General features: G+C 40.1%; 1 protein-coding gene and 1 long non-coding RNA gene across 8 annotated transcripts in view; one reads left to right on the top strand and one right to left on the bottom strand.

The window, feature by feature from the left end:
- Positions 1-22135, top strand: part of LOC148641048 (uncharacterized) — a 637701-nt gene that overhangs the window by 267995 nt on the left and 347571 nt on the right. The gene's annotated exons all lie outside the window — the stretch shown is intronic.
- Positions 1-22135, bottom strand: part of igsf9bb (immunoglobulin superfamily, member 9Bb) — a 160663-nt gene that overhangs the window by 4698 nt on the left and 133830 nt on the right. For 2 of the 6 annotated variants that reach the window (XM_088620172.1, XM_088620173.1), the window contains exons 17-20: positions 21522-21567; positions 16526-16612; positions 6808-8472; positions 1715-1839 (exon numbers count right to left, since the gene is read on the bottom strand). In XM_088620172.1, coding sequence (XP_088476298.1) covers positions 1715-1839; positions 6808-8472; positions 16526-16612; positions 21522-21567 — 1923 coding nt within the window. Of the gene's footprint in view, positions 1-1090; positions 1163-1714; positions 1840-4441; positions 4488-6807; positions 8473-16525; positions 16613-21521; positions 21568-22135 lie in introns of those variants that run through there. The other 4 variants (XM_088620174.1, XM_088620175.1, XM_088620176.1 and 1 more) reach the window with 3 other exon arrangements.

Below are 22135 nucleotides of genomic sequence, written 5' to 3'. Positions count from 1 at the left end.
CCCGGCCTATCTTGATATTACAGTATGAACGGTTTGTGGAGCTCTGAGCTGCTGGAGTGTTACAGCTGATGCAGAGACCGTTTTGCTAAACAGGGGCTGTAGCTGTAACTGTAAGGCTGTATTTTTAGGCTGTAGGGGTCCTTAAGTGGAACTTTGGAGGATGGCACCACTGAGGGTGATGGAGGATGAGTAACAGACTTTTGTGGGGTTGGGAGTGTTATTCTTTGTACTTTAAATAAATATGAAGAATTATTTGTCAAAAAATAATGTCCCACGTAGCCATCCCTGTAGGCAAAGAGAACATTTAAGGGCCTCCCATGGATTTGGGAAAACCAGAAGTAATTTTGCTTACTAAGAACAATTTCAGTCTCCCTCTAGGTCACTGACAGAGTGGACAATGGTGCATCGATACAAGTCAGTTTCAACCTATTTTTCATCCTGAATGAGAACAGTTAGCTGGAATTCCTATTGCCCTAACCTTATGGGAACTAAAATGTTGATTACAGTTGGTTCCTTTCAGGTTTGAAGCATTTTATCTTTTTTTTCTAAATCTAAACACTGTTTAGTTTCTTCCACCACTGCCTTGTTATAAGCCTACCACTGATCTCATTGTCCTGATGGGATTAGTTTTCCATTCATAGGCTACTCCCCTGCAGTACTGCAGAGCTAATAGGTACCCTTCCTGATATCTTCTGAGCTCTCGGTACAGGATTTTGGTCTCAAGAACCTAGTTTCAAAACCATTTGTCCTGTCAACCATGGGCCACCACTGAAGACTCTTGTAGAAGTTAATTTAACATCATATCTTATAATACACAGGATGGTGCTACAGAGTTGACTGTTTTGGCCAATTAATGACAAAGTTAGATGGCAGTAAGTACAGAATGAGTATGAAATGGATTACCATGTCATTCTTAAAGGGAATGCTTCTGAATTTTCAGCATTGATGTTTTTACATTGTGTGGGTAAAAATTATTAAAGCAGTGTCCAGAACAACTTTGGTGTTACATAAAGATTTTAAAGAGATAAAAAGCCATGGAGTTGATTGTTCCAAGCAAGCTTCCTGCACTACTACAGTTAACACACAATACCTTCTCAGACCTCTGTGGAATGGTGGTGGGAGGTCAGTATCACCTGGTGCATATATACAATCTGACTTTGGCCTGGAAAAAAGGAATTGATTCAGTTCTCCACAAGCAGTTGGAAGAGCCTTCACATGACTCAGGAATTAAGAACAGTTGTCAGTTCATGAGAGGGCTTAACGTTGCATCACTGAAACTCATGAGATTTCAATTATCCAAGTGATCTGGGGTTGATTTGATGGATGTCCTTTCAAATTTAAGAAGGTCGGTCAAACCTTGAAGCTTTGTTTATTAAAGCCATATCTTCAGGGCACATAGCATACCAGTGAATGATCACTAAGGCAAGACACTATATATACAGTATATCCCGGCAAGCAACAGGCACAAGGAAGGATACAGCCTGCACAGGGCGCCTGTCCATTCTAACCACAGCTACACCGTGCTACCCTCTGTTTGATACATAATAAATCCACTTATGATTTTGTTTATTGTATAAATATTTTTGTTATGATCCCTTTCTGAAGGTAAGCCAGATGAGAGAAGAAAGGAGAGTTTCCCCACACAGAAATCTGCACTGGAAAACATTTTTAAGTGGAAAATCGTTTTCTAACACGTGCCGGCAGCTGAACTGACCTGTTTTTCTCCTAGATTTGGAGTTGTTGTTGTTGACGGCCACCTTGGGTTTTTTAATCCGTTGGTAACGCAGTGCTTCAAACCTCTCAGACCCTGCAGGGGCACTCGACGCACCTAAACGTTTCCTGGGAAGAAAAGGCAAAATAAGCCTCCCCTTTATACTAGGTTCTATGATCAATTAAGATTAAAACCCCTCGCTCTTATTCACAAAGTGTCAGTGAACCACAGTTTGCCAGGTCGTACGTCGCGCCTGTGATGGCAGAATACCCATTAAGGGCACGTCCCATAACCTACAAAATAACTGTAGTTATCACTAACGATTCCAAGTCAGTACTTTAAAAAAAAATGGCAACAGCAACCATTGTGTCAGTGTGTTAAAACAACAGCAAAAACATTTTCCACATATCTGAGACCTCCTAAACATCTTAATTTCAAACACTGGGCTGTGACTTGAGTAATAACAAGCCGGGTTTTTTTTTTAAAGAAAAAGAATAATACTCCAGAGTAAATGAATTCTGGCACATAGCAAAATGACCTTCCCCTATTATGGCTGGTTTAAAAAAGAAAATGGAAATGAAAGGGAGAAATAAAAGTTAAACATTTGCTTACAGAACAGAATAACAACGTGAGAAGAGCTGTACTCTCTTCATGCCTATGATGGCTGAGAAACTAGACCCAGTCCCTTCAAGATGGATCTTCAAAAATCAGCTACTGTATAAAGAACATCCCGTGTAAAAAGGTAGATGTAATAGTGATAACAAAGTAATAACAACCTGGCTACAGGACAATCATCAACAAAAAAACCCCAACAAAAACAGGAGCTGTAAGGCACTGAACACAACCTTCCTGTCATCATGTTCAAGTGCAGATTCTTAACCTACATTTTCATTACTTTGTCCACCCCTGTGACGTTGCAATCCAGCTCAGGACAGTATGAAAACACCCAAAGCTCATCTCAGGATAGTACAAATGATGTAAAAGCTAGGCAAGACAGTCTGCATGTTATAGCCAACTTACAACTTGTGAGCTACTGTAACTTTTATCTTTCCTTTATTATTGTGTATTTATTTATAATACTACATACAGTAACTTAATATTAAACCACAACTTTCAATGCGGGAAACAGCCTTATGATTAGGAAATACTTAACACGATTACAGTTTAAATGAGCTTTTTTCTTAAAACCGTCTTAGTGGATCCAAAGAGGATGGTCCTGGGTAATATTCATTCATTACAACCACTGAACAACAAATTTTAATGTACAAACTGAGATCTCTTTAGGTATCTGCACTAGAACGAGGCATTTTAATTCACTTTGAGAAAGGATAAACAAACTGCTGGGTTACCTCAGGTTGAAAACTCCTGCTGTGTGGCACAGTTTTTCTTTCACAAATAAAAGTACAAATGGTTGGCGGATGCAAAAACCTTCATTAATATGGCTGAGACTTTGGAATGATGCTGCAGTTGAAGTGACTGCTTGTATGTACACAACTAGACTGAAAGTATTTATTCCAGGTGCAACGTCAGGCACTTTAGTCCACAGAATTGAGCAAAAACAACTTTCGCGAGGCATAATAACACAGTATTTTAGGATGCTGCCCTGCTGCTGTAGCTGTGAAGAGAGAAATCAAAGGACATTAGCAGAAGTGGAAAACACAGCTGAGCAACAAAGCTTTATTGGTATGTGTTCATAGACATGGATACTTGTCTACAATGGGCTTCACCATGCTGACAGGGGGAGAGATGGCGGGAGGGAAAATGGCTACTTGGGAACAGTCACAGAAAAGAAATCAAAGCACTCAGACAACAAATGTAACAAGAATTTATTCTGAGATCATTTTTTTTTGGGATATCGAAGAGCAATATTTAGCAAAGGCATGCATGGCATTTTGCACATGAAACAGGACTTTAAAGGGGAATACTTGCAAGGACTAGGAGAAAAACACGTACTTTATTTGAATCGCAATGCATGTGAATGACTATTGCAGTATACAGAAAGAAATCTAGTGTAGTCCAACAGCCTCCCATTAACCTCCGAGCAACATGATTCTGAACAACTGGAACTCTCAAAAGAAATGTCTTTTTTGGGGTTTCATGTTTATTTAGGAATTACCTGCGTACTACAATCTCCTGTGAACAACGAATATGAAGGCTTCTCAGCACCTTTTGTTCAGGATACATACAGTAGAACTAGTTAAAGCAATAATATCAACAAACTGTATGCAATGAAATATGTTTTTTCACCCTTTCAGCTGGATAAATCAATCACCATACCCTAATGCTTCACTGATCTAGAAAGAAAGTCTTTGTTATTTTAACAAAGAATAAAGGATTTATTGCATTTATAGCAAAGGGGTGCATTTTGTTTGCTACTATAAGTATATACGTGAATGAGCTGCTAATACAAACGAACAAAAACTCAATTTCAGCTTAGACCTGTGCAATCCTATTAAGGGGTATTTACTCTGGCTGCCTGCACAATGCTTCTCCTCTCTAAAATTGTAACTGAGTAACTTATCTATTTTGACCATAGCAGACTGGTCATTACAGATTGCAGATCTACAGTGGGCAACTACAAAAAATGGTACAAAAAGCTGCATGCTTGTTTTGGGGGATTTCTTAAGGCATTAGTGAGATAAAGATGGATGTATTCCCCTTTAAAGGACGATGTGATTAAAAGCCCCACCTGCTGCCCCCCCCCCTTTCAGACATGGATCCAACCCTTACCTATTGCGCTGTAGAGGGCCTGGTCACAACAACGCTGCCCAGATAGCTGAGATCAATCAAAAACAAAGCAGGTAAGACTCCAGGAGCCATCAAGAATGGTCAGTTTCCCTAGCCAAGCAAATGAAGACATTGTAACAGGTGAGGGCGCATTATCCTTTGCAACAAAGGTTTCTGAATTGGCCTCCCCTAGCCACTTCTGTCTTGGAGCAAGTGGTGTGTGTGAGGGGGCGTCATGTTGTCAGGTTAGTAACAAAGATGGAGGGCCTCCTGTGTCCACTGTGTCGTGCTCTCCTTACGCTCTGCAGATCACACCATAACCAAGGAGTCCTAAAAAGCCTGGAACTGGTAACAGAAACAAAGTTCTTTTTTTTTTTTTGCTTCAGAGGCAGAGGCAGTGTCTGAAACCACTCAATCTACATGAACACAGGGGGTTCCTCCTGTTGGGGCGAAAGATGAATAAAACGGGACACAAGTATTGGCATCCTGTGGTGCTCCTCTCTCTTGAAACCAGGCTTTTTAGGTACCTGAGCTGAATTGGAAAATATTTTACCATGCATCAAGGGAGACTTCTCAAACGCTCTGCCCCAGAGGGACCTATTAAATTATTTAGGATGCACAGTGCAGAAAAACCTGCTGAAATGCACAGAAGAAACAAATGGGATTCTAGCACATCCTTGGCAAGCGAGAAATGATTCATAGGGGTAGACAGAAGACAAAAAACCTGTTCCCAGACTAGTTTCTTTCAGCACTTTCGGGTTTTATGAAAAGTATTTGAAGTTAAAGCTGAACATGTACTAATTCAGCAAAGACTGACATTGGGGGATCATACAAATACATAATTCATCATACACACAATCATACATAATATCATACAAAGCTTTTACGATGTTCACCTATAATACAAAAGTCCGTTTTCCTCACATAAAATATACGGTAGCAGACAAGACGTAATTATTACAGGTGAATTTTAATTTAAATTGCTCTGTTTTGAATTGCACTTTGGATGGTTCTAAAGGCACTTAGAATTGTTCACAAACCTTAATGCTTTCTAAAGTAATTATTCACCTTTACAAAAGTGATTACTCATGTTTACTTACCTGTCATTGAAGTCAGTCCGTCTTAATTTTTTTTATTGTTAAAAGAAGATTGCTGTAACAATTTAGACAAATACTGGTTTGATAATAACGATAAAATCAAATCAAATACAAATGTGTTTCTTTTAGATCAAGTTGCCATCGTCTTCAAGCTATTAATTGTAGTCCACACTTAAACACCAATTCTTGGGGAAGTTGTAGGTGAAATTAAATTGATCAGATTTAGTGTTATGACCCAGCTTTACTTTTCTTTGGCCTTAAATTAGAGATACACAAGAAGATGAAAGAATGTGAAAATAGTCTGCCTTTTTGCAGACTTTCAGCTTAGAAAACCTTTATGCCAGTTTTCTTATCCTTGATTCATTACTTTAGGTCAGTGGTTCTCAACCTTTTTGGCCAAAGATTATTGTAGGCATTGAACGCTAAGAAAGGGGTGTTTTTCGTTTTTTTACATGTATGTACAGTATGTGCTGTATTATAGTGGAATCAAAAAATAACTGCTACTTGTAAAATTTTAAACTAAAAAAAAAAGGATCAAGACTCCAAATTAAAATAATAAAAAACAGACTTACTCAGTTAATCAAATGAGAGACCTGCTGCGACAGATTTTCAGCGATTTTGCTGAAATTACAGTAGGTGTCAAAGCTGATAATTGACAGTGAATGTCTGCTGAAGCGTCAATTTTTTTTCTCGTTTTTGATTTTGTGTCACAATATTTGGCAAACCCACATTCACATACATACGTCGTCACAGATGGTAAAAGCTTACGAACTGCTTTGTCTGCTATGTTAGGGAAAGAGTCAAATAGTTACCCAGAAAAAAACACCACGTCACTCCAACACAAAATCACAACACAAAGCGTTTCTGGGAATCCCCCACCTTTCCCGATGCGGCTGTGCGATTGCAAAGCACTCTGCTGCAGCTGCGTACAGATTTCAGCGGATAGAGGTCACGCTCTGCCATCGCACTGCCCCTCTTTCTCCTCATGACAATAGAAATAGGAATATCGTAGATATGCATCGATCATTCAGAATCTAAATGATTTCAGAATTAGCTGATACATTTTTTACTAAAAACCAAGCACATGAAAATCCGCCATTCAGGATGCGACGCCCGAGGTAACCCCTGGTACTGTACATCTCGAGGTACCCCCAGGGGTACACGTACCCCCGGTTGAGAACCACTGCTTTAGGTTGTGACTGAACAGTAGCAAAGTCCTCCTCCCTCAGACATGAGACAGTTGCTTTCAATGTGACACCCTACTTCACCTACCCTGAAGTTGACAACTGAGGTGGCGATGGCTCAGAGGGAAGAATCTCTTCATCTGTCCTCCGCTGGGACGGTATCTGCCCGAAAACATCGCTGCTTTCCATGGGGGGCGATGGGGACTGGGAGGGATAGCTAGTTGCAGTGGTGGCAAAGGCCAGCTGGGGCCGATAGCTGGGGCTGCCCCATCTGCCATTGCCCGGGACTTGGGCTGGCGAGGAAGTAGGAGAAGACCTCCTGGAGAAGCTGACGGCAGCGGGGGGCTGAAGGGTGATCTCTGACATTTCGGGTAGGATAGAGGGCTGGATCAGGCCTGGGCGGGGCCTAGGGCGGACAGCCAGCTCAGGGGATCCCTCCTGAGAGCTCAGGGGACTCTGGGTGAGAGGGGAGAGCCGAGAGGGCTGGAGGACCACCTGATGAAGGCTGGGATCCACCCGGTGAGCCAGCCTTGGGCTCAGCCGGGGCCGGGGCTCATACCACCGAGAGTCCAGGCTACCAAATGTGCTTGGGCCGCCCATGTGGGCAGCCGGGTCGGGGTAAGGCAATACCGGTACGCCCATACCATGGCTGGTATGTCTTAGCTGCCCGTGACTCTGTGCCTCTTGCATAGGTAAACGCTTGCCTGGGAGGCCGGAGGGCTTGACCTTGCTGGGAGACTTGCCGGGGCGGCTCTTTGTGGCCTCCAGCTGCAGGACGCCAGGGTACGAGGAGACTTGCAGGGAAGAGGGCGGGAGGGCTGCCCGGGGAAAGAGATGGGGCAGGGGGAGGGGGGGCTCTGGGAGGTCGCGATGAGGATGGAGAGGGTGGGGTGTGGGAAACATTAAGGGAGGACCCTCAAAGCTAGCAAAGGAGAATTCGGGCCGCTGCCAGAACTCGGGGGAGTGGGAGGACGGAGGGGTGTGGGTGAGGGGTAGCGTACTGCTGGAGGCGGCGTAGTGTGGGATCTCGCCTTCCCCACTTTCCTCTGGGATAGTGGGGTGACCAAAAGGTCCTTCTGGTAGCAGAGGCGGAGAGGACATAACGGAGCTGAGGGGGCTGATTTCAGGCATGTAAAATGGGGCAGGGGGTTCAGGCTCCCCTGGGCTGCCTAGATAGCTGTAGAACTGGCCATGGGGGAAGCCTCTCTGGTGAGGAGGGGCCCTGATCTGTCCCGTGGCCTGGAGTCGGCTGCTCTCCACTATTCCCATTCCTTCCATAGGCCTCTGGAACCTGGGGCTGTAGGCTGGGGGCTGCAGGTAGGACTCTTGGCTGGAGGAGATAGGAGAAATCTGGGGTCTGAGGGCAGAGAGAGCCGGGGGCATCGGTGCAGGGTCGTCGTTCTCCTCGTCTGACTGCCGGAACTCGGGGTACAGGTCCGACTCTTCCACAAAGGGGAATCCTTCGATCCGCCGGGGCTTGACCGACGGCTCCAGCTCCGAGGGCTCCATGACGAAGCGCCCATCCGGCCCGCGGCTGATGAGCTCGATGGGTGTGGTGGCCTCAGCCTCGTGCTTGGACACGCTATACTTCTTGCTGGTTATTGCTCGTTTGGTCTTCTTATAGAGCGAAAGCTCCTTCTCCTTCCCGGGGCTCAGGGTCTTCTTCACCTGCAGGCCGCGGCCATCCTCAGAGGACTCAGAAGGGGCGCGCAGGGAGTGGACACTTTCGGGGCTCACTTTCCCAGAAGAGGACCTGAAAGACGAACAGAAGGCAAATGTCCTGTTAGTACCACTAAAGCCCTTTGACTTAAAATCCACTCAGCCCTGGGAAGATTTTGTGTCTTACAGGAACAGGGAACGGGAGAGGAAGAATGATCAAAACAAAAAACACAGTCATTCATGATAAGTTCACACCCCTGAATTCATAAAATCATCACTATTTACACTGTTGAGCTTCACTCCTGAGAAGCAACATTCTCCTGCATTTCTACTTTTCACATAAAAGTTAAAAAACGGGAAAACAGGACTGATTAAATCCCAAGGACAAGGATAATTCTGATCCTGCTCTCTCAGTTTTTGCATTAGCAAAAACATATTGTATGCAATCAAGTGAAGTTTCAGGGTAGTCTCTGTCTCCACTCATCCTTTCATCCATGTCATGAGTAAGCTGCTCCTCAGTCTTCACCCAACCTCGTGAAAAAATGTGTTTGGTTGCAAAAAAGAAGCAGCAGTTAGACCAGTCTTATTCCAAAGGACTTCAGTCACATAAACCCCAAACACTTTTGACAGAGGGGGACCGTGCTTAAGCAGGAACTCCTGCTATGATGTCAGATCTATCGGATGTGTAAGGTTAAAGTTAATGAATTTGTTGGCATTCTAGGTTTTCAAAGGAGGAGAAAACAAGGTGCCAGACTGTGTCTCAATCAGTCCTCTCCAATCCAAAAGCTTGTTTCACATAAAAGTGGGTAAGTAAAGGGCTGTGGACTTGTCAGTACAATTAAATTAGCCTTCTTCCAAATGCCCAATTAGTTTTCAATGACTGGGCTCATTCAAAGGCAGACAGTCTAGTCATTGGGAGGGAAAAATAAAAAGAACCAGGAATCTAATTGCCTTAACTAAAACTTCCTCAATTAGATGTAAATGAAGTGATGCTCCAGAATCCAACTGCTTCCAAAACACCTTCAGTTGAAAAGCTTAATAGTAATTATTATTAAGTATAGTCATCAGCTAGTAATTACAGTATATAGTAAGGTCATCAGCTGTACCATTGGTCACATATTTCTCCAGAGGAAACTAGCCTTCATCCAATTTTGATAGATATTGTAGGGGAATAAAATGGAGAGCATAGAAAATAAGAAATGACAAGAAGTGCATTTGTTTCCACAATGGAAATCCTACCATGTAGCATAGCCACTAGGGAAGACCATCTAGTCAGATAAAAAATATAAAATTATTCTGGACCTTGAGCCTATTCGCTTTATAAGACGGCAGAGAATCAGAGCAGATGCCCAGAAAAGTAAAGCTTGCAGACTGCTAGTGAAAAGGAATATGCAAATGAGTGATCCAAAGCTCTCCAAACTCCTACTCAAAAGAGGATATTCTGCCAACCCTCTGCTTAACACAAAAAGATAACGAGTTTGATAGCAAAAGGAAGATCAGCTGTTTCAATGTTCCAATTATCACTTATTCTAATCACACACAGTCTCCACAGAAAAAAAATCAACCTGGAGCATGCTGTTTGGAAAGAGCACTATTTAGAAATTATATTTCAATATCTATGTTTTGCATCTTCTTACACAGCTGAATAGCTAAAAGAAGAAGAAAACCAGCTTCAGTTTCAGTTCTTTTTACCTCCTAAAGATGTTAGGAGAAACAATCTAAGGCAAATCATTTGTAGATGGCAAAGTTTCGTTTACTGTAATGGAGCTCCGTATGAAACATTTCAAGACCAGAGTCAGCCCTGCATCCTCTGCTTGACACCTCCTACTGCAAGACCTCTCCACTAATAAGAGCCAAGAACAGACCGGTTACTTCACATCTTGAGCCAGGTGAGTCTCGAATTGTTTCATTTCTTATTTAATTTGCTAGATTCAGACTGCAATTTAGCCTTGCTCCTACGCCAGTGTTTTTGCTTCTTTGTTCATGTTTCTTCGCTATCTGTGATATTTTTAGGATTACTGTACCATTGACAGAGATGCTGAAAGACATATGATTCATTTGAGAGTGTTTCTACAGTATTCTTCCATTCTTCATTTTTAGCTACAGTAATTGCCAATATTTAAGCATTGCTTTTCAGGATATTGCACTAATGTTATCCAAATGTAGTACTGAAATACTGTCAGACACTAAGGTTTCAAGATAGTCCTGTATGAAACAACATTTGACTACTCATTCTGGATACAGAAATTTTAAATGAACTTTAAGTGGCCATGTTTCATTTTTATCATTATAATGTCAGTACTGTCAAGATATCATGTTTGAACAAATATATTTCCATATTTGTGTATTCTGAATATACTCTGCCTGCAAAAACCAATTCTTTTTAAAATTGGCAGATCCTGAAACTTGAAAATTAAGGAAAGCGAGGGTGGAAAAAAACATCATGCCAGATTTTGTCTCCAAAGCCTATTGTTCCTTTGCGTACAGCACTACATTATTCACTATCTTCTTTTGTGAAAAAGAGCCTTTATGAGGCCTTCACTGAAGGAAATTATGTAATACTGTGCAGCCCTAAGACACATGAGAAACACCTTAATCTACCGCATTTCTTCAGCCAATGGACATGCTTTAACACTTTGTAAACTGGATTCTGACAGCTTCAAATCACCCCTTGAATCTAACATTTGCACAACATAAGTGAATGTTTTAATTAAGCCACTTCACAGCTTTACCAAGTGTATAAATGGCCTGTTTTGTCATACTAATTTGATATCTTTGCATTCCTGAACATATTAACTATAAAAATATACTATTCTGATGACATTGCTCAGGAAGTGCCTCATAGTTGTAATATCAGTGGGCTGATATGTCTGCCTTTTTCAAGGAAAGGAGCAAAACTGGAGATGTAGCCAAAGTCCTGATGTCTTTTATACTATATGATCCTTATAGACCTCATTTTAAAAATTGCAGGTGTTCCCTGAATTGATTGTTATTGTTCTTCTACAGCACACAGTGTATCAGTGTATTTTAGACATCTATGGGGAAAGCCTACTGTGTGTATAAAATGAGTTGAACAACTTGGATTCCTCTGAAATTTCAGAAGTGAGTGAATATTCTGTAGGCACAACTACTTAAGGAGCTGTGTGTGTGTGTGTGTGTGTGTGGGGGGGGGGTTATTAAGGGTATGTTGGCAATAGATGCCTCTTTTTTTTGAGTTTGTAAGCATTACTGTCAGCAACAACCAATGGACCACATTTTTTTATTCCCCCTTTAGAACATTCAATTGCTTGCGATTGATTTCATACTGCCAATAAAAGGTACACAAGGTAATTGTTTTATCATATTAGGACTATTTATGACTAGGATATGAGTAAGGCACAGATCATAAAATGGTTTCAGAGCCTACTGAAAGGTGCATTGATTTATCTTTAACTTCTAACTTCAGCTTACAGTTCAAGATCCTGCCTTTTCTTTTTTTTCTGGATAATTCTTGTCATTACTCAGCTTTTCCTGGGTAGAACACATACTCTCTGATTGGCCTTTTACCATAGATAGCTTTATACATTTCATATAATTTTTGTTTTGAAAGTATACATACAAAATGTTTTCATGTGATCTTTATTCATACGTGAATATGTGAGTGAGAATTATTTGTGCATGCAGAATCTTACAATGAGCCCTATTTTTTCTGTTTATTGAGGTGTTTTGATGCATTCTGGATTCTTGCTCATAGGGTTATCACAGTAATGAAAAGGTTAATGGAATGCACTGTTGATGCACATAAAGTTCCAGTCCAATATATCAGATATGAATTAAGCCAACAAGAGAGTATTTAACCAAGAGATGAAGAGGAATAACCAGCATTCTCCAGAAAACAAAAGCAAAAGTCAGTTTTCATCAAAGATAAAGCATTTTATTTAAAGGAGCAAAATACAAGTGGTAGCAAAGTTCAAATGTCTGCAAAATGTCCTGGAATCACAAAACAGTAGCTTGTGGTCATAGGGGCTGAAGCGAAGAGGTTCAGTTCCAGCTGTCATCAGATGGTTCAGTGTTCAGTAATAACAGCTAATGTGCTTTCTCTGCCACTCAAACCAGTCTGTAAAACGTTCTTCTATGGCAATATAAAGTTACAGACAATTCAGCTCAAGTGCAATGCAGAAGATGTGGCAGCAGTTGGACAATCTACTTAACATTGATTGAAAACAATTTTACAGTAAATTGATCTACAATAATGTAAGCACATGCGGCTAAAGAATTTAAGGTTTTAGAGGTTTGTAGGCCAAAGGTTTTAAATTGTCACTCTAAAGCACTGATATTAATCACAATGTCAAAGCACCACAGTAGCTTAGAACTATAATAATAAATGTGAATGGGATTTTAGTGGAAATATTACATTTTCTTTTACTGCACTTACTTTCTAAAATTGTGCACCCTACTGCAGATCTTGTGCTTTTCATTTTATAGATCCTGCAGTACCTCAGTAGCCCATATAGAAATGATGTAGGTGTCTAAACGTATTACAGAACACTCTGAATACGCAGAGAGGTACAAAGGAAAGAAGAATGCCAGCGCACTCAGATTGCATGAAAGTACCCTATAGAAATATATAGTACGTATTTATATTAACAATTGTCTAGCAAAGTGCTAAACCTACCTCTGAAAACTATGCACTGTGCACGGTTACAAAGCTGTAAAACAGCATACAAAGCTGCACAACACTGGAACTGAATACTGTACACAGCAATAATACATTAAGTGCAAGAAACATTTTGCACATACTTCTATTCAGTTCAGTATTTTATTCAGCCACTTGCTCAGACTCAGAATTACCCCAAGCATATTACTATAAATGCTGAAGCTTAGAACACTGAAGTCGAAGAAACTCGATTGGGGGGTAATTTGAAAGATCACCCCCCCCCCCCCCCCAAGTAATAAATTTAATTTGTCTCCGCTAAAATTTTAACAGTTCAAAAAACCTTTGTAAAGGTTGTCTGCTGGCACAAAAGTTTTTAACACCTTTTTCTCTGTGTGAGAGCTGCCGGATCATAAGAAAAAAAAAAGTGTCAGATTTGACTGGAAAATAAACTCACACTTTAACTTAAAAACTATAAAGCTTTGGAAAAATTGTAAAGTTCATCAAATGCATGCAAAAGTAAACTCAACACACACACACACAAAAACAGTTCTAGTGCTTTCCTGGTAGACTGCCACTGAGCTTTTTCAGGAAATAATAGGCATAGTGCTGTATTGTCACGCTCTCGTGTGCAGCGGTGTGCTCAGCGTCACAATGTGGCAGTGATTCAGGTGTGGCTTCCGTTCGGAGTCAGCACAGAATCTGAAAAAATACGAGGCACAATTGACATTACTGTTTAATGTCAACAAACACAAAGAGGGCTGTTTTTCCGCTTGGCAAAGGGTGTTTGCTGTTATCATACAAGTACAGCACATTTTAAGTAGTCTGACTGTAACTCATTTATCAGTCAACAGACGCCATGTGAATTACGAAACTCAAACTCTTCTTTTACTGCTCTCATTAGATTTTCCAAGGTTGGATAACGTATACAAATATAATGTATCACCCTATTTCTGATTATATCATACCTTTTCTAAGCAGTATCAAGCATAACCTGGATCACATCAGCAGAGATTCAGTTTTTCTGTTTAAGTTACTGTACATTTCAGTCTCAGTCTTCATGTATCAGCAACTATTTGAAGGGCATGAGAAGACAATACTCTGAAACTGAAGAGTGATGTGTTGTGTATTAAAAAAATGTCATTGCTTGAACAATCCTTCAAATTATTCCAAAATTATCCAAAAATATTCCAGTAAGGAATATGCCAATGATGGGTCACGTCCTGTAGTCACTCCCATGATATGGTCAGTGCATTCAAAAAAAAAAACTTGGCTGTGTCATTTTGTTTTCGTTTTGGTGAAAGCTATGGTCTTTCTAGCTCAAACACACTTTATGTCAGTGAATGGTGACTGAGGAAATATTTTTGAAGCCTCCCTTTTAAATCTGTAAAAAAAAAAAAGAGGCCTGTGCTGTTCCCATAAAGTCAGAAACAGGACCAGCGCTAAGTAGCTGGTTTAGAGGTATGTCGTATGCAGCATTTGAACAAACAAGAACAAAGGAAACGTTACAGATGAGAGGAGGCTTATCTAGATCATTTGGAAGTTAGTAGCTAACAGAACCTAGGATCTTATCCAGCTGTTTCCTGAAAGCATTGCTTTCCATGCTTACTAGTCTCCTGTTTTGCCTAGCTTCATTGCTTAGTCACTTTATTGCCATTTTTCCATTTTTGTACAATTTAAAGTCATTTCAAAATGTCGTTCAAAATTCGTTTTAATTGTGTTAAAGTATGAACGGTTTACTCATCCTTACTTAGTGAAGCCTTTTGTTGTTTCTTATTTATACAGTATGTATCACAACCGAATATCCCAAAATTTCCAGCAAGATTTAAAACGTTGGTAGGCATAAAGCAAGATTTGCTTTACACGTTTAATGCAAAGGAAACCAGGTTCTGGGTGGGTGACACACTGAGAGCTTGTTATGGGTTGTAATTTACCTAGTTGCTCAAAATTCTTTCGAAGAGAATTACAGGTTTGCAATTAGCTTATCGCAACCTTTTTTTGTGTACAATTAATTCATTTTAAAAATACTAGTCCTCCAAACCCAGGTCACACCAGGAAGTCTTTGTGATTTTAATTACATATTGTTATATTCTGGAGGCTGCCAAAAGTCACTGTCTTACTCTGCTTTGCCCAGTAAGATACATGCTGCTAAAGGTACACTGTTAATATTTCACCATTATGCAAGGTCCCTCCTGCAATTCTTCCCTATTTAATTCCTCTTCATTATGCTCAGGAGAACAGGAACTTAATTTTGCCTGTGTCCTTAAGGACCACTTAGTAATTACAGAAGCAAGACTGCAACAGAGCTTTCTTTGGAGCACCCCATTAAAACCTTAATAAGGCTGGACAAAGTGCCCCCCCCCCCCCCCCAAATGTTCAACAATCCCCACCCTGGAGCAGCCGACACACTACAACACAGAGAAGGGGAGGCGTCTGTGTGATTAAAGACCGCTGTAGTACAATGGGGTGAACAGCAGCCACAGGGTAAAGGAAGCCCATGGAATATGCAAAGCAGCACTGGAGAACAAGACGTCTGCAGATCAACACTGCAAAAATATCCACCGGCATTTAAAATGGCCAGTGAGGCAATTAGCTGAAGGTATGCCATAAAGTGAGCAATTGTTTTTCCACCCACTGCCTGCTTTGGAAATAGTTTAAAAACCGGCCAACATATTCTTAAATGACCAGCAGGTGGTGTTGTTATGTGTAAATATTATTGGCCACTTGAGAGTTATAAAACCTAGATAATGTAATAATAAGAATAAAACGGCAGCATCTTAAGGTGTGAAGAAAATCCTGAGGTTAGCATATTGACAAACTCAGATAACATACTGTAGGAACAGCCCTATTCCTGATGGTTTACCCATAAAAATATACACCCCCCCCCCCCACCCCCCAACATTTGCTTAACAATTTAGACTGTAAAATGGAAAATATGTCATTTTGAAGTCTAGATCACAGCAGACAAGATGTATGGGATCACTAAAACTGAAAACATAACTTGCAGGACATGGTTAGACAACCTCACCATTACAGAAGGACAGATGTAAAAAAAGGTAGTTATTAAATAAGTAGACCACAAGCACCGGTATTGATTTTGTTTGGGAAAAAAAAAGGAATAGATTTCCTCTTATTGTTACCTCCGGACACTCAATACCGACACATTAACAGGTGGCGGAGGAAATCCGGTAGTCATCTTTTGACGTTGAGCAGGAGACTGCTTGGAGCGTCCATATGGTACGTTTTAGGAAAACTTTCCTTAAATTTAGTAACCCTAAAGGCCTGTGCCTTTGCCACCTGCTGGGCACTTACTGTAGGACACAACAGTGATCAGAAATGCAAACAAGAGGGGACCAGCTCTGGTCCAAGGTTTTTAAAGGTGGCTGCTTATTATGGCCTGTGAGTGGTAAAGACTGGGGAACTTTTTCCACCCCTGGCAGATATGTGCCCAGCACTCTAATGGAGGCATTCCGCTAAGCCAGCACACAATGCTGAACAAGGTGCAGGCACTCACAGAGGGCTGCTGTGGGGAGCCCTGCAGCTGTTCCTCTCCCTCCCCTCCCAGTAAGGCTCAATACCAGGCAGTGGGCTTAGAGGACTCCTGCGATGGGAAACAAAATAAAAATGGGGGAGAATTGGCCATCAATAAGGCTAAGGTTCAAATAAATATAGAAAAAGATACAGAAGACACAAGAAAAAGTATGGCCAGTGCAATTATCACATTTCTCTGTTTATTAGTCACAGATAATACATAGTACAGTTCAAGGCTGATGCATGCAGAGAGTAAGGCATGATCTCATGCAGTTAGAAATGAACTGTAATATTTCTTGGTAGCGCTACTTTATCCTACAGGCATCTTTAGAAGACTTTTGGTAGACGTTTCTATATTTTTCATCTAAGGGAATGTGCAGAAGAGTGTACTGCAGCACACTAAAGAGGTCTAAGAAGGCTGTTGCATGTTTTTTTTTTGTTTGCAGAAAGCAAGAGCGTAAAAACAGATAAATCCAAGTTCAGGAATAGCTACTTGTAGATTAATTCTATGTTAATTAACGCATCCACAATACACTCTAATTTCAGAATCCTTGTAGGGCACCAGTTTGTTACAAACAAAATACAATAAAAAAAACATTACTTGGCTCATCCTACATTGCAGCATGTGATACAGTACTTCATTAAAAGTGAGGGTGAAACCAATCTTGCACCATAGACGACTATCACTAGAAACCAAACAGTAAACAGGCATTTGTTTCTGTGTTAGTGTAATGTACTGTACAGTAAGTAATTGCATGATGGCAGAGATCATTGAGGTAAACGTTGCTGTCTTCATGTTGAAAATCCACATATGTGTGAATCTTTTGCAAGAATTACGTAGATGTCAGAAATCAAGCTATGTGCAATATGTACCACCTACTGTAGTTGCTCTAAATTTTAATGCTTTAAACTTATTAAAAGCTGCTTTTTAGTATCTTTTACTTAAAGCACCATTACAAAAGTCACATTAACAACACTATTTTTCAAGTGATGTAAATGACAGGATATTACTAACAGATTAGTTAATACTGTGTAACATTAGATTTCTACTCACATGTACAGTACTGTACGTACCTCTCACTAGCATCACAACTAATCTTTAAAAACAAAAATCATGTTGTAGTATTTGGAAATCCAGTCCTTAAAGAGTCCAACCTTTATTAAACTATCATGAAGATCACATTCAACAAAGAGTTGAAACAAGACACTCTTGACAGCTGTTTAAGAGTACTGTAGGTACAATTCTGCATAGAAGACAATTTCTCATAATTATATTAACAAGGGTACAGATCACCATGACTAATCTGTATTGAAACTGACAAGAAAAATCCAAAAGTCATCAAAGGTCGAAGTTACTATAACTGGAAAAAGAAAAATAACATGATGTTAAGTTAAAAATAACCTCCATAAAGAAGAAAGACAATTGAAAATGATCAAGTGTGTTTCTTAAATCCTCGCTTGTTGGGTACCAAAGTGAAAAGTTTTCCACATTCTGAAAATCTCAAATTGATTTTTGTTTTTCAGAATTTACCCACAAATATAAATAAAGCACTCATGCATTACGGAATGTCCTGTACTCCTAACTAGCTCCAGTGTACCATGGTAAAACCTTTTCAAAAGCATTAGTAAAGCACTGTAAAAGCGTGACAAAAGCCAAAGCCAAGCATGGTGAATGCATGAAGAAGCCCAGTGTTGAACAGTAACAGAAAAACACACAACAGCGTGCACATTTACCATGGTAAACCTTCTTAGCCAATTTCACTACAGTTGCTAAGCTGCTTCTGCTCTTTGGACTAATTCAAACCAATGCCTGTTTGGAGCTCAAGGCTCCTGCTTCATTTCACATACTGTAGAAACACTTTCACATCGCAACAAGAAAAGAAAGCAGAAACCAGTGCTGAGTTTCCCATTTTGCTGTAGTGTTTAACGTTGAATTTGAATGGTGGAGGATAAATGTCTTGTACATTCAAGAAGCATATATTGTATATTGTATGGTCAACCAAAAAAAAATGTTTTCTTCTAGAATTTCTTTAAAAGAGACTTATCCAAGACATGTCCAAGAAAGACCTTTCAGCCTCACCATAAAGAACGGCATTAAAATTAAATTGAAGCACAAATTTAACACTGTTCAAGGGGTGCGATAGTCTGACCCACACAGAAAGAACCATGGGTGCAAATTGGTTTCTTAAAAGTTGCGCTCTCTGAAGCAGGCTACTCTCCTTTCTGTCTTTTGTCCCTTGCATCATATGTTGACTCATATTGACTGTTATCCAAATATTGGACTGTTCTACACCAACAGCACTTCTAACATTGTATTTCCATTAGCCATTAGTCGAAAGAGTATTTAGAAAGAATACACAAAGGTGTCCATTTTTTTACATGTGTGGACACCGTGCTTATTTCAAACACGGCTAAGAATGAGATTTATAAAAAAAATGCCTCAACTGTAATATAACTCAACACACACACTTACGGGTGATGGAAGAGAATGCCAAAAATGTGAGGAAATCAATGTCTTTGAATTGATTTTATCAGGCACACTTTCAATTTCATGTCAGCCCTTCATCACAATCACATTTCAGGTGTTGCATATTGAACTCATCTCAGATTTTATGATTTGCGAAGACCAAAAACAGTGTCAGCTCATGAGGGGAGACGAAAGCTGTTAATAATAAAGGAGCTTCCCCCCCCACTTATTCCCTCCCCTTAAATGTAGTTTAACCCTTTAGATATCACACAGGAGGTCATATATCACTTAATACTTCAGAGTGGGCAAGGTGACATAGTGGGTAGAGCTGTGGCCACAAGGGTCCTGGGTTCGATCCTGAGCTGTGGTGTGCTGTCTGTGTGGAGCTTGTAAGTTGCCCCCATGTTCATGTGCCATTTCTCTGGGAGCTACCTTTCCTCCCAGCGCACAAAGTCATGCTAGGTTTCCTATTCTACAGTATGTACAGCAGCAGTTGAGGCACTTCCTCATCTATCTGATGTGTTTGGAGTAGCTGTGATACTATGCTGATTCTGACATCGAGTAGTTATACGGTACATAATGTAAACTTAAGACACAGGAGCCTGTTAGCTTGGAGAAGGAAGTGTAGCACCAATCACCTCGTATGCTAAACACGTACGGAACCACTGTTTACAGCACATCTTTAAACTGAGTTCATTACCGTTTATAGAACAACAGTAATTAAAACAGCTCATGTGGAATTGATGTATGTGCAAAATGATGGCGGTATGATGTCTGCAATTGCAGGCAGCTGCAAATCAAGTCACAGGACACAGTGACATGTTTTCAAGTGCCAACAACAACAAAAAAAGATCAGTATAACATTTTCATCCTGTACTGCAAACACTGTAGTCTTGTCATGTCAATTTGCATAGAGATGTTCAATTCAGAATTCTAAAAATTGTTTTTCTTGGCTTTTCTGGGACAATAGACTAAATAGATTAAACATCCAAAAGATGACAGATTTTACAGATTTTTATTTAATTTTAAATTAACTTGGTGTAAATTTGGGCAGTTTAAACGTGTTTCAAGCATAGTATTAGAAAACATTTCTCAAGTAGCATGAGCCTCTCCTCTGGAGCAGCTTCTTACCAAAACCATGTATGTGTGTGTAAGAATACAAGGTAACAGTCAAATGATGGTAAAACCACCGATATAATAGAATGTGAAATACAACAACAGGGCTAAATGAAGCATACTGAAAAACAATTAATACTGTATAAAGTGATTCTATTTTGTCCATGTTATTGTATTATCTTAATAGAGGAGCAACAACCCATTTACATTTAATAAGAAACAGCTTTGCTGACAGTTTAAAGTTGAGGTCTGTGTTTAGCTAACTATTGCCTGCTTCTGAACTGCTCAAAATCTCATGCAAATTAAACTGATGTTCTCAACTTAAAAACAGGCCCATCCCCCCACCCATAATCTAATTTTTGTTTAATATTTACAGTGTTTAGGAAAAATGGTTTATTGAACATGTGTCCTAGATCTGACTCCAGCATTAGCAGAATGCAACTCTGACTTCTAAGACTGATACAATCAAGTTCACAATCAAGTTGGGGTGTCAAAGAATTCTTACCAGGTTGACTGGACTATAGCCCCATGGAAATGTTCTCATGGACAACAACAGCAGACACTGACCAGCTGCATGCAGTCCTAAACTACAGTATGGCTCTCCAAGCCAGCCATCATAGACACAAACTGGGGGACAGACTGGGAAAGAGCCTTCAAGAAACTACTGTTGTTTTCAATGGGAAAGTGTTCCTAATAATCCCATTTGTATGAATACAAAATGTCTTTGCTCCATGGTGCTAGATTTTTATGATACAGCTGTTTGATTAAACCAGATAACATAACTACCCCATAATTTACGGTAGACTTCTTACTATATAGTATTTTGATAAAAATATTTAGGGTAGCATTACTTATTTACAGGTATTGTATTGTGAACTCTAAAACACAGTTTGGACAAAATCTCCATCTTTTGTAGAAGGCTAAATTCAGTGAGAATTGTCAGGCAAACCTTTGTCAAACTTAGAAGACTATCAAGAAGCTCTGAAGGGATGTGATAGGCACTTCAAAAGCTGAAAAGTAGAAAATAAAATTGTGCAAAAACACCTTTGTGAAAGATTACCTTTGGGAAACTATGACAGGATGTGATTTCCGGAAGAGGTATGGAAAACTGAAAGACGTGATGGATTTTAAACTTAAAACATGGTAAAATCCCAACCATAGCAGTAGCCAATAAATACAAGCTGCAGCAACTACAAGGGTGTTTACAGGCATCAGTCACTGATTATTTCCAATTAATTGGTGTTGTTGCCATCACCTGGCTTCTCCATCCTAAAGATACATGACTCTCAATTCCCTGAAATTGGGAAACAGGTCAACCGACAGTATTCAGGTATGTATGTGAAACAAAATGCATGTGTGTGAAATCCAGGAGACGTGTTTGTGTCATTTTACTTACGGAGTTTCGACGCTTTTTCTGCAGTGAGTTATAGATAGGGGAGGGTCTAGAAGAGAAAGAGAACATGTGAAATAGAAGGTGAGGTCTTAGTTCTTAATGTAGCATGAAGCATGAAGCATGAAGCAGCCACCCCAGTTCAATCGCAAGACTTTTGCACGATATATCCCAGCTGTCCACTTTTGTGAAAGTGACCCAGTTACCACGAATCGAGCAACCAAAGAGAACCAACATAGCACTGTGCTTGTAACAGAAAAGGGTAATTACTATTGTCTCACCAGACATCCAATAAAATAATAAAAAAAAATGTTTCTAGGGCTGTTATATTGATCCAGGCTTCGTTGAGCACTTGCTGGTTGGCGTGCTGGTGGAAAAACACTTTACTATGGATACGAATAGGAACAATTAAAAAGCCATGCACTTTTCCAATTTGATCTTTTTTTTTAATGTGAACTGAACTGCTTATGTGTTATGTACACACTAGAGGTACATACTGTAATTGCACATAACAGTTTGAGCCCTGTGGGGTATACTGGATGAAAACCTTTTAGTTTAAAATAAAAAATGATTAGGGAGCACCAAAGCCCTGTCATTACCTTTATAAATCACCACTACTG

Source organism: Lepisosteus platostomus, chromosome 25 (assembly GCF_059453375.1).
Source record: "Lepisosteus platostomus isolate fLepPlt1 chromosome 25, fLepPlt1.hap1, whole genome shotgun sequence".
NCBI classification, from domain to species: domain Eukaryota; kingdom Metazoa; phylum Chordata; class Actinopteri; order Semionotiformes; family Lepisosteidae; genus Lepisosteus; species Lepisosteus platostomus.
Note: the sequence above shows the minus strand (reverse complement) of the source record. Positions and strands in the feature narration are given on the sequence as shown.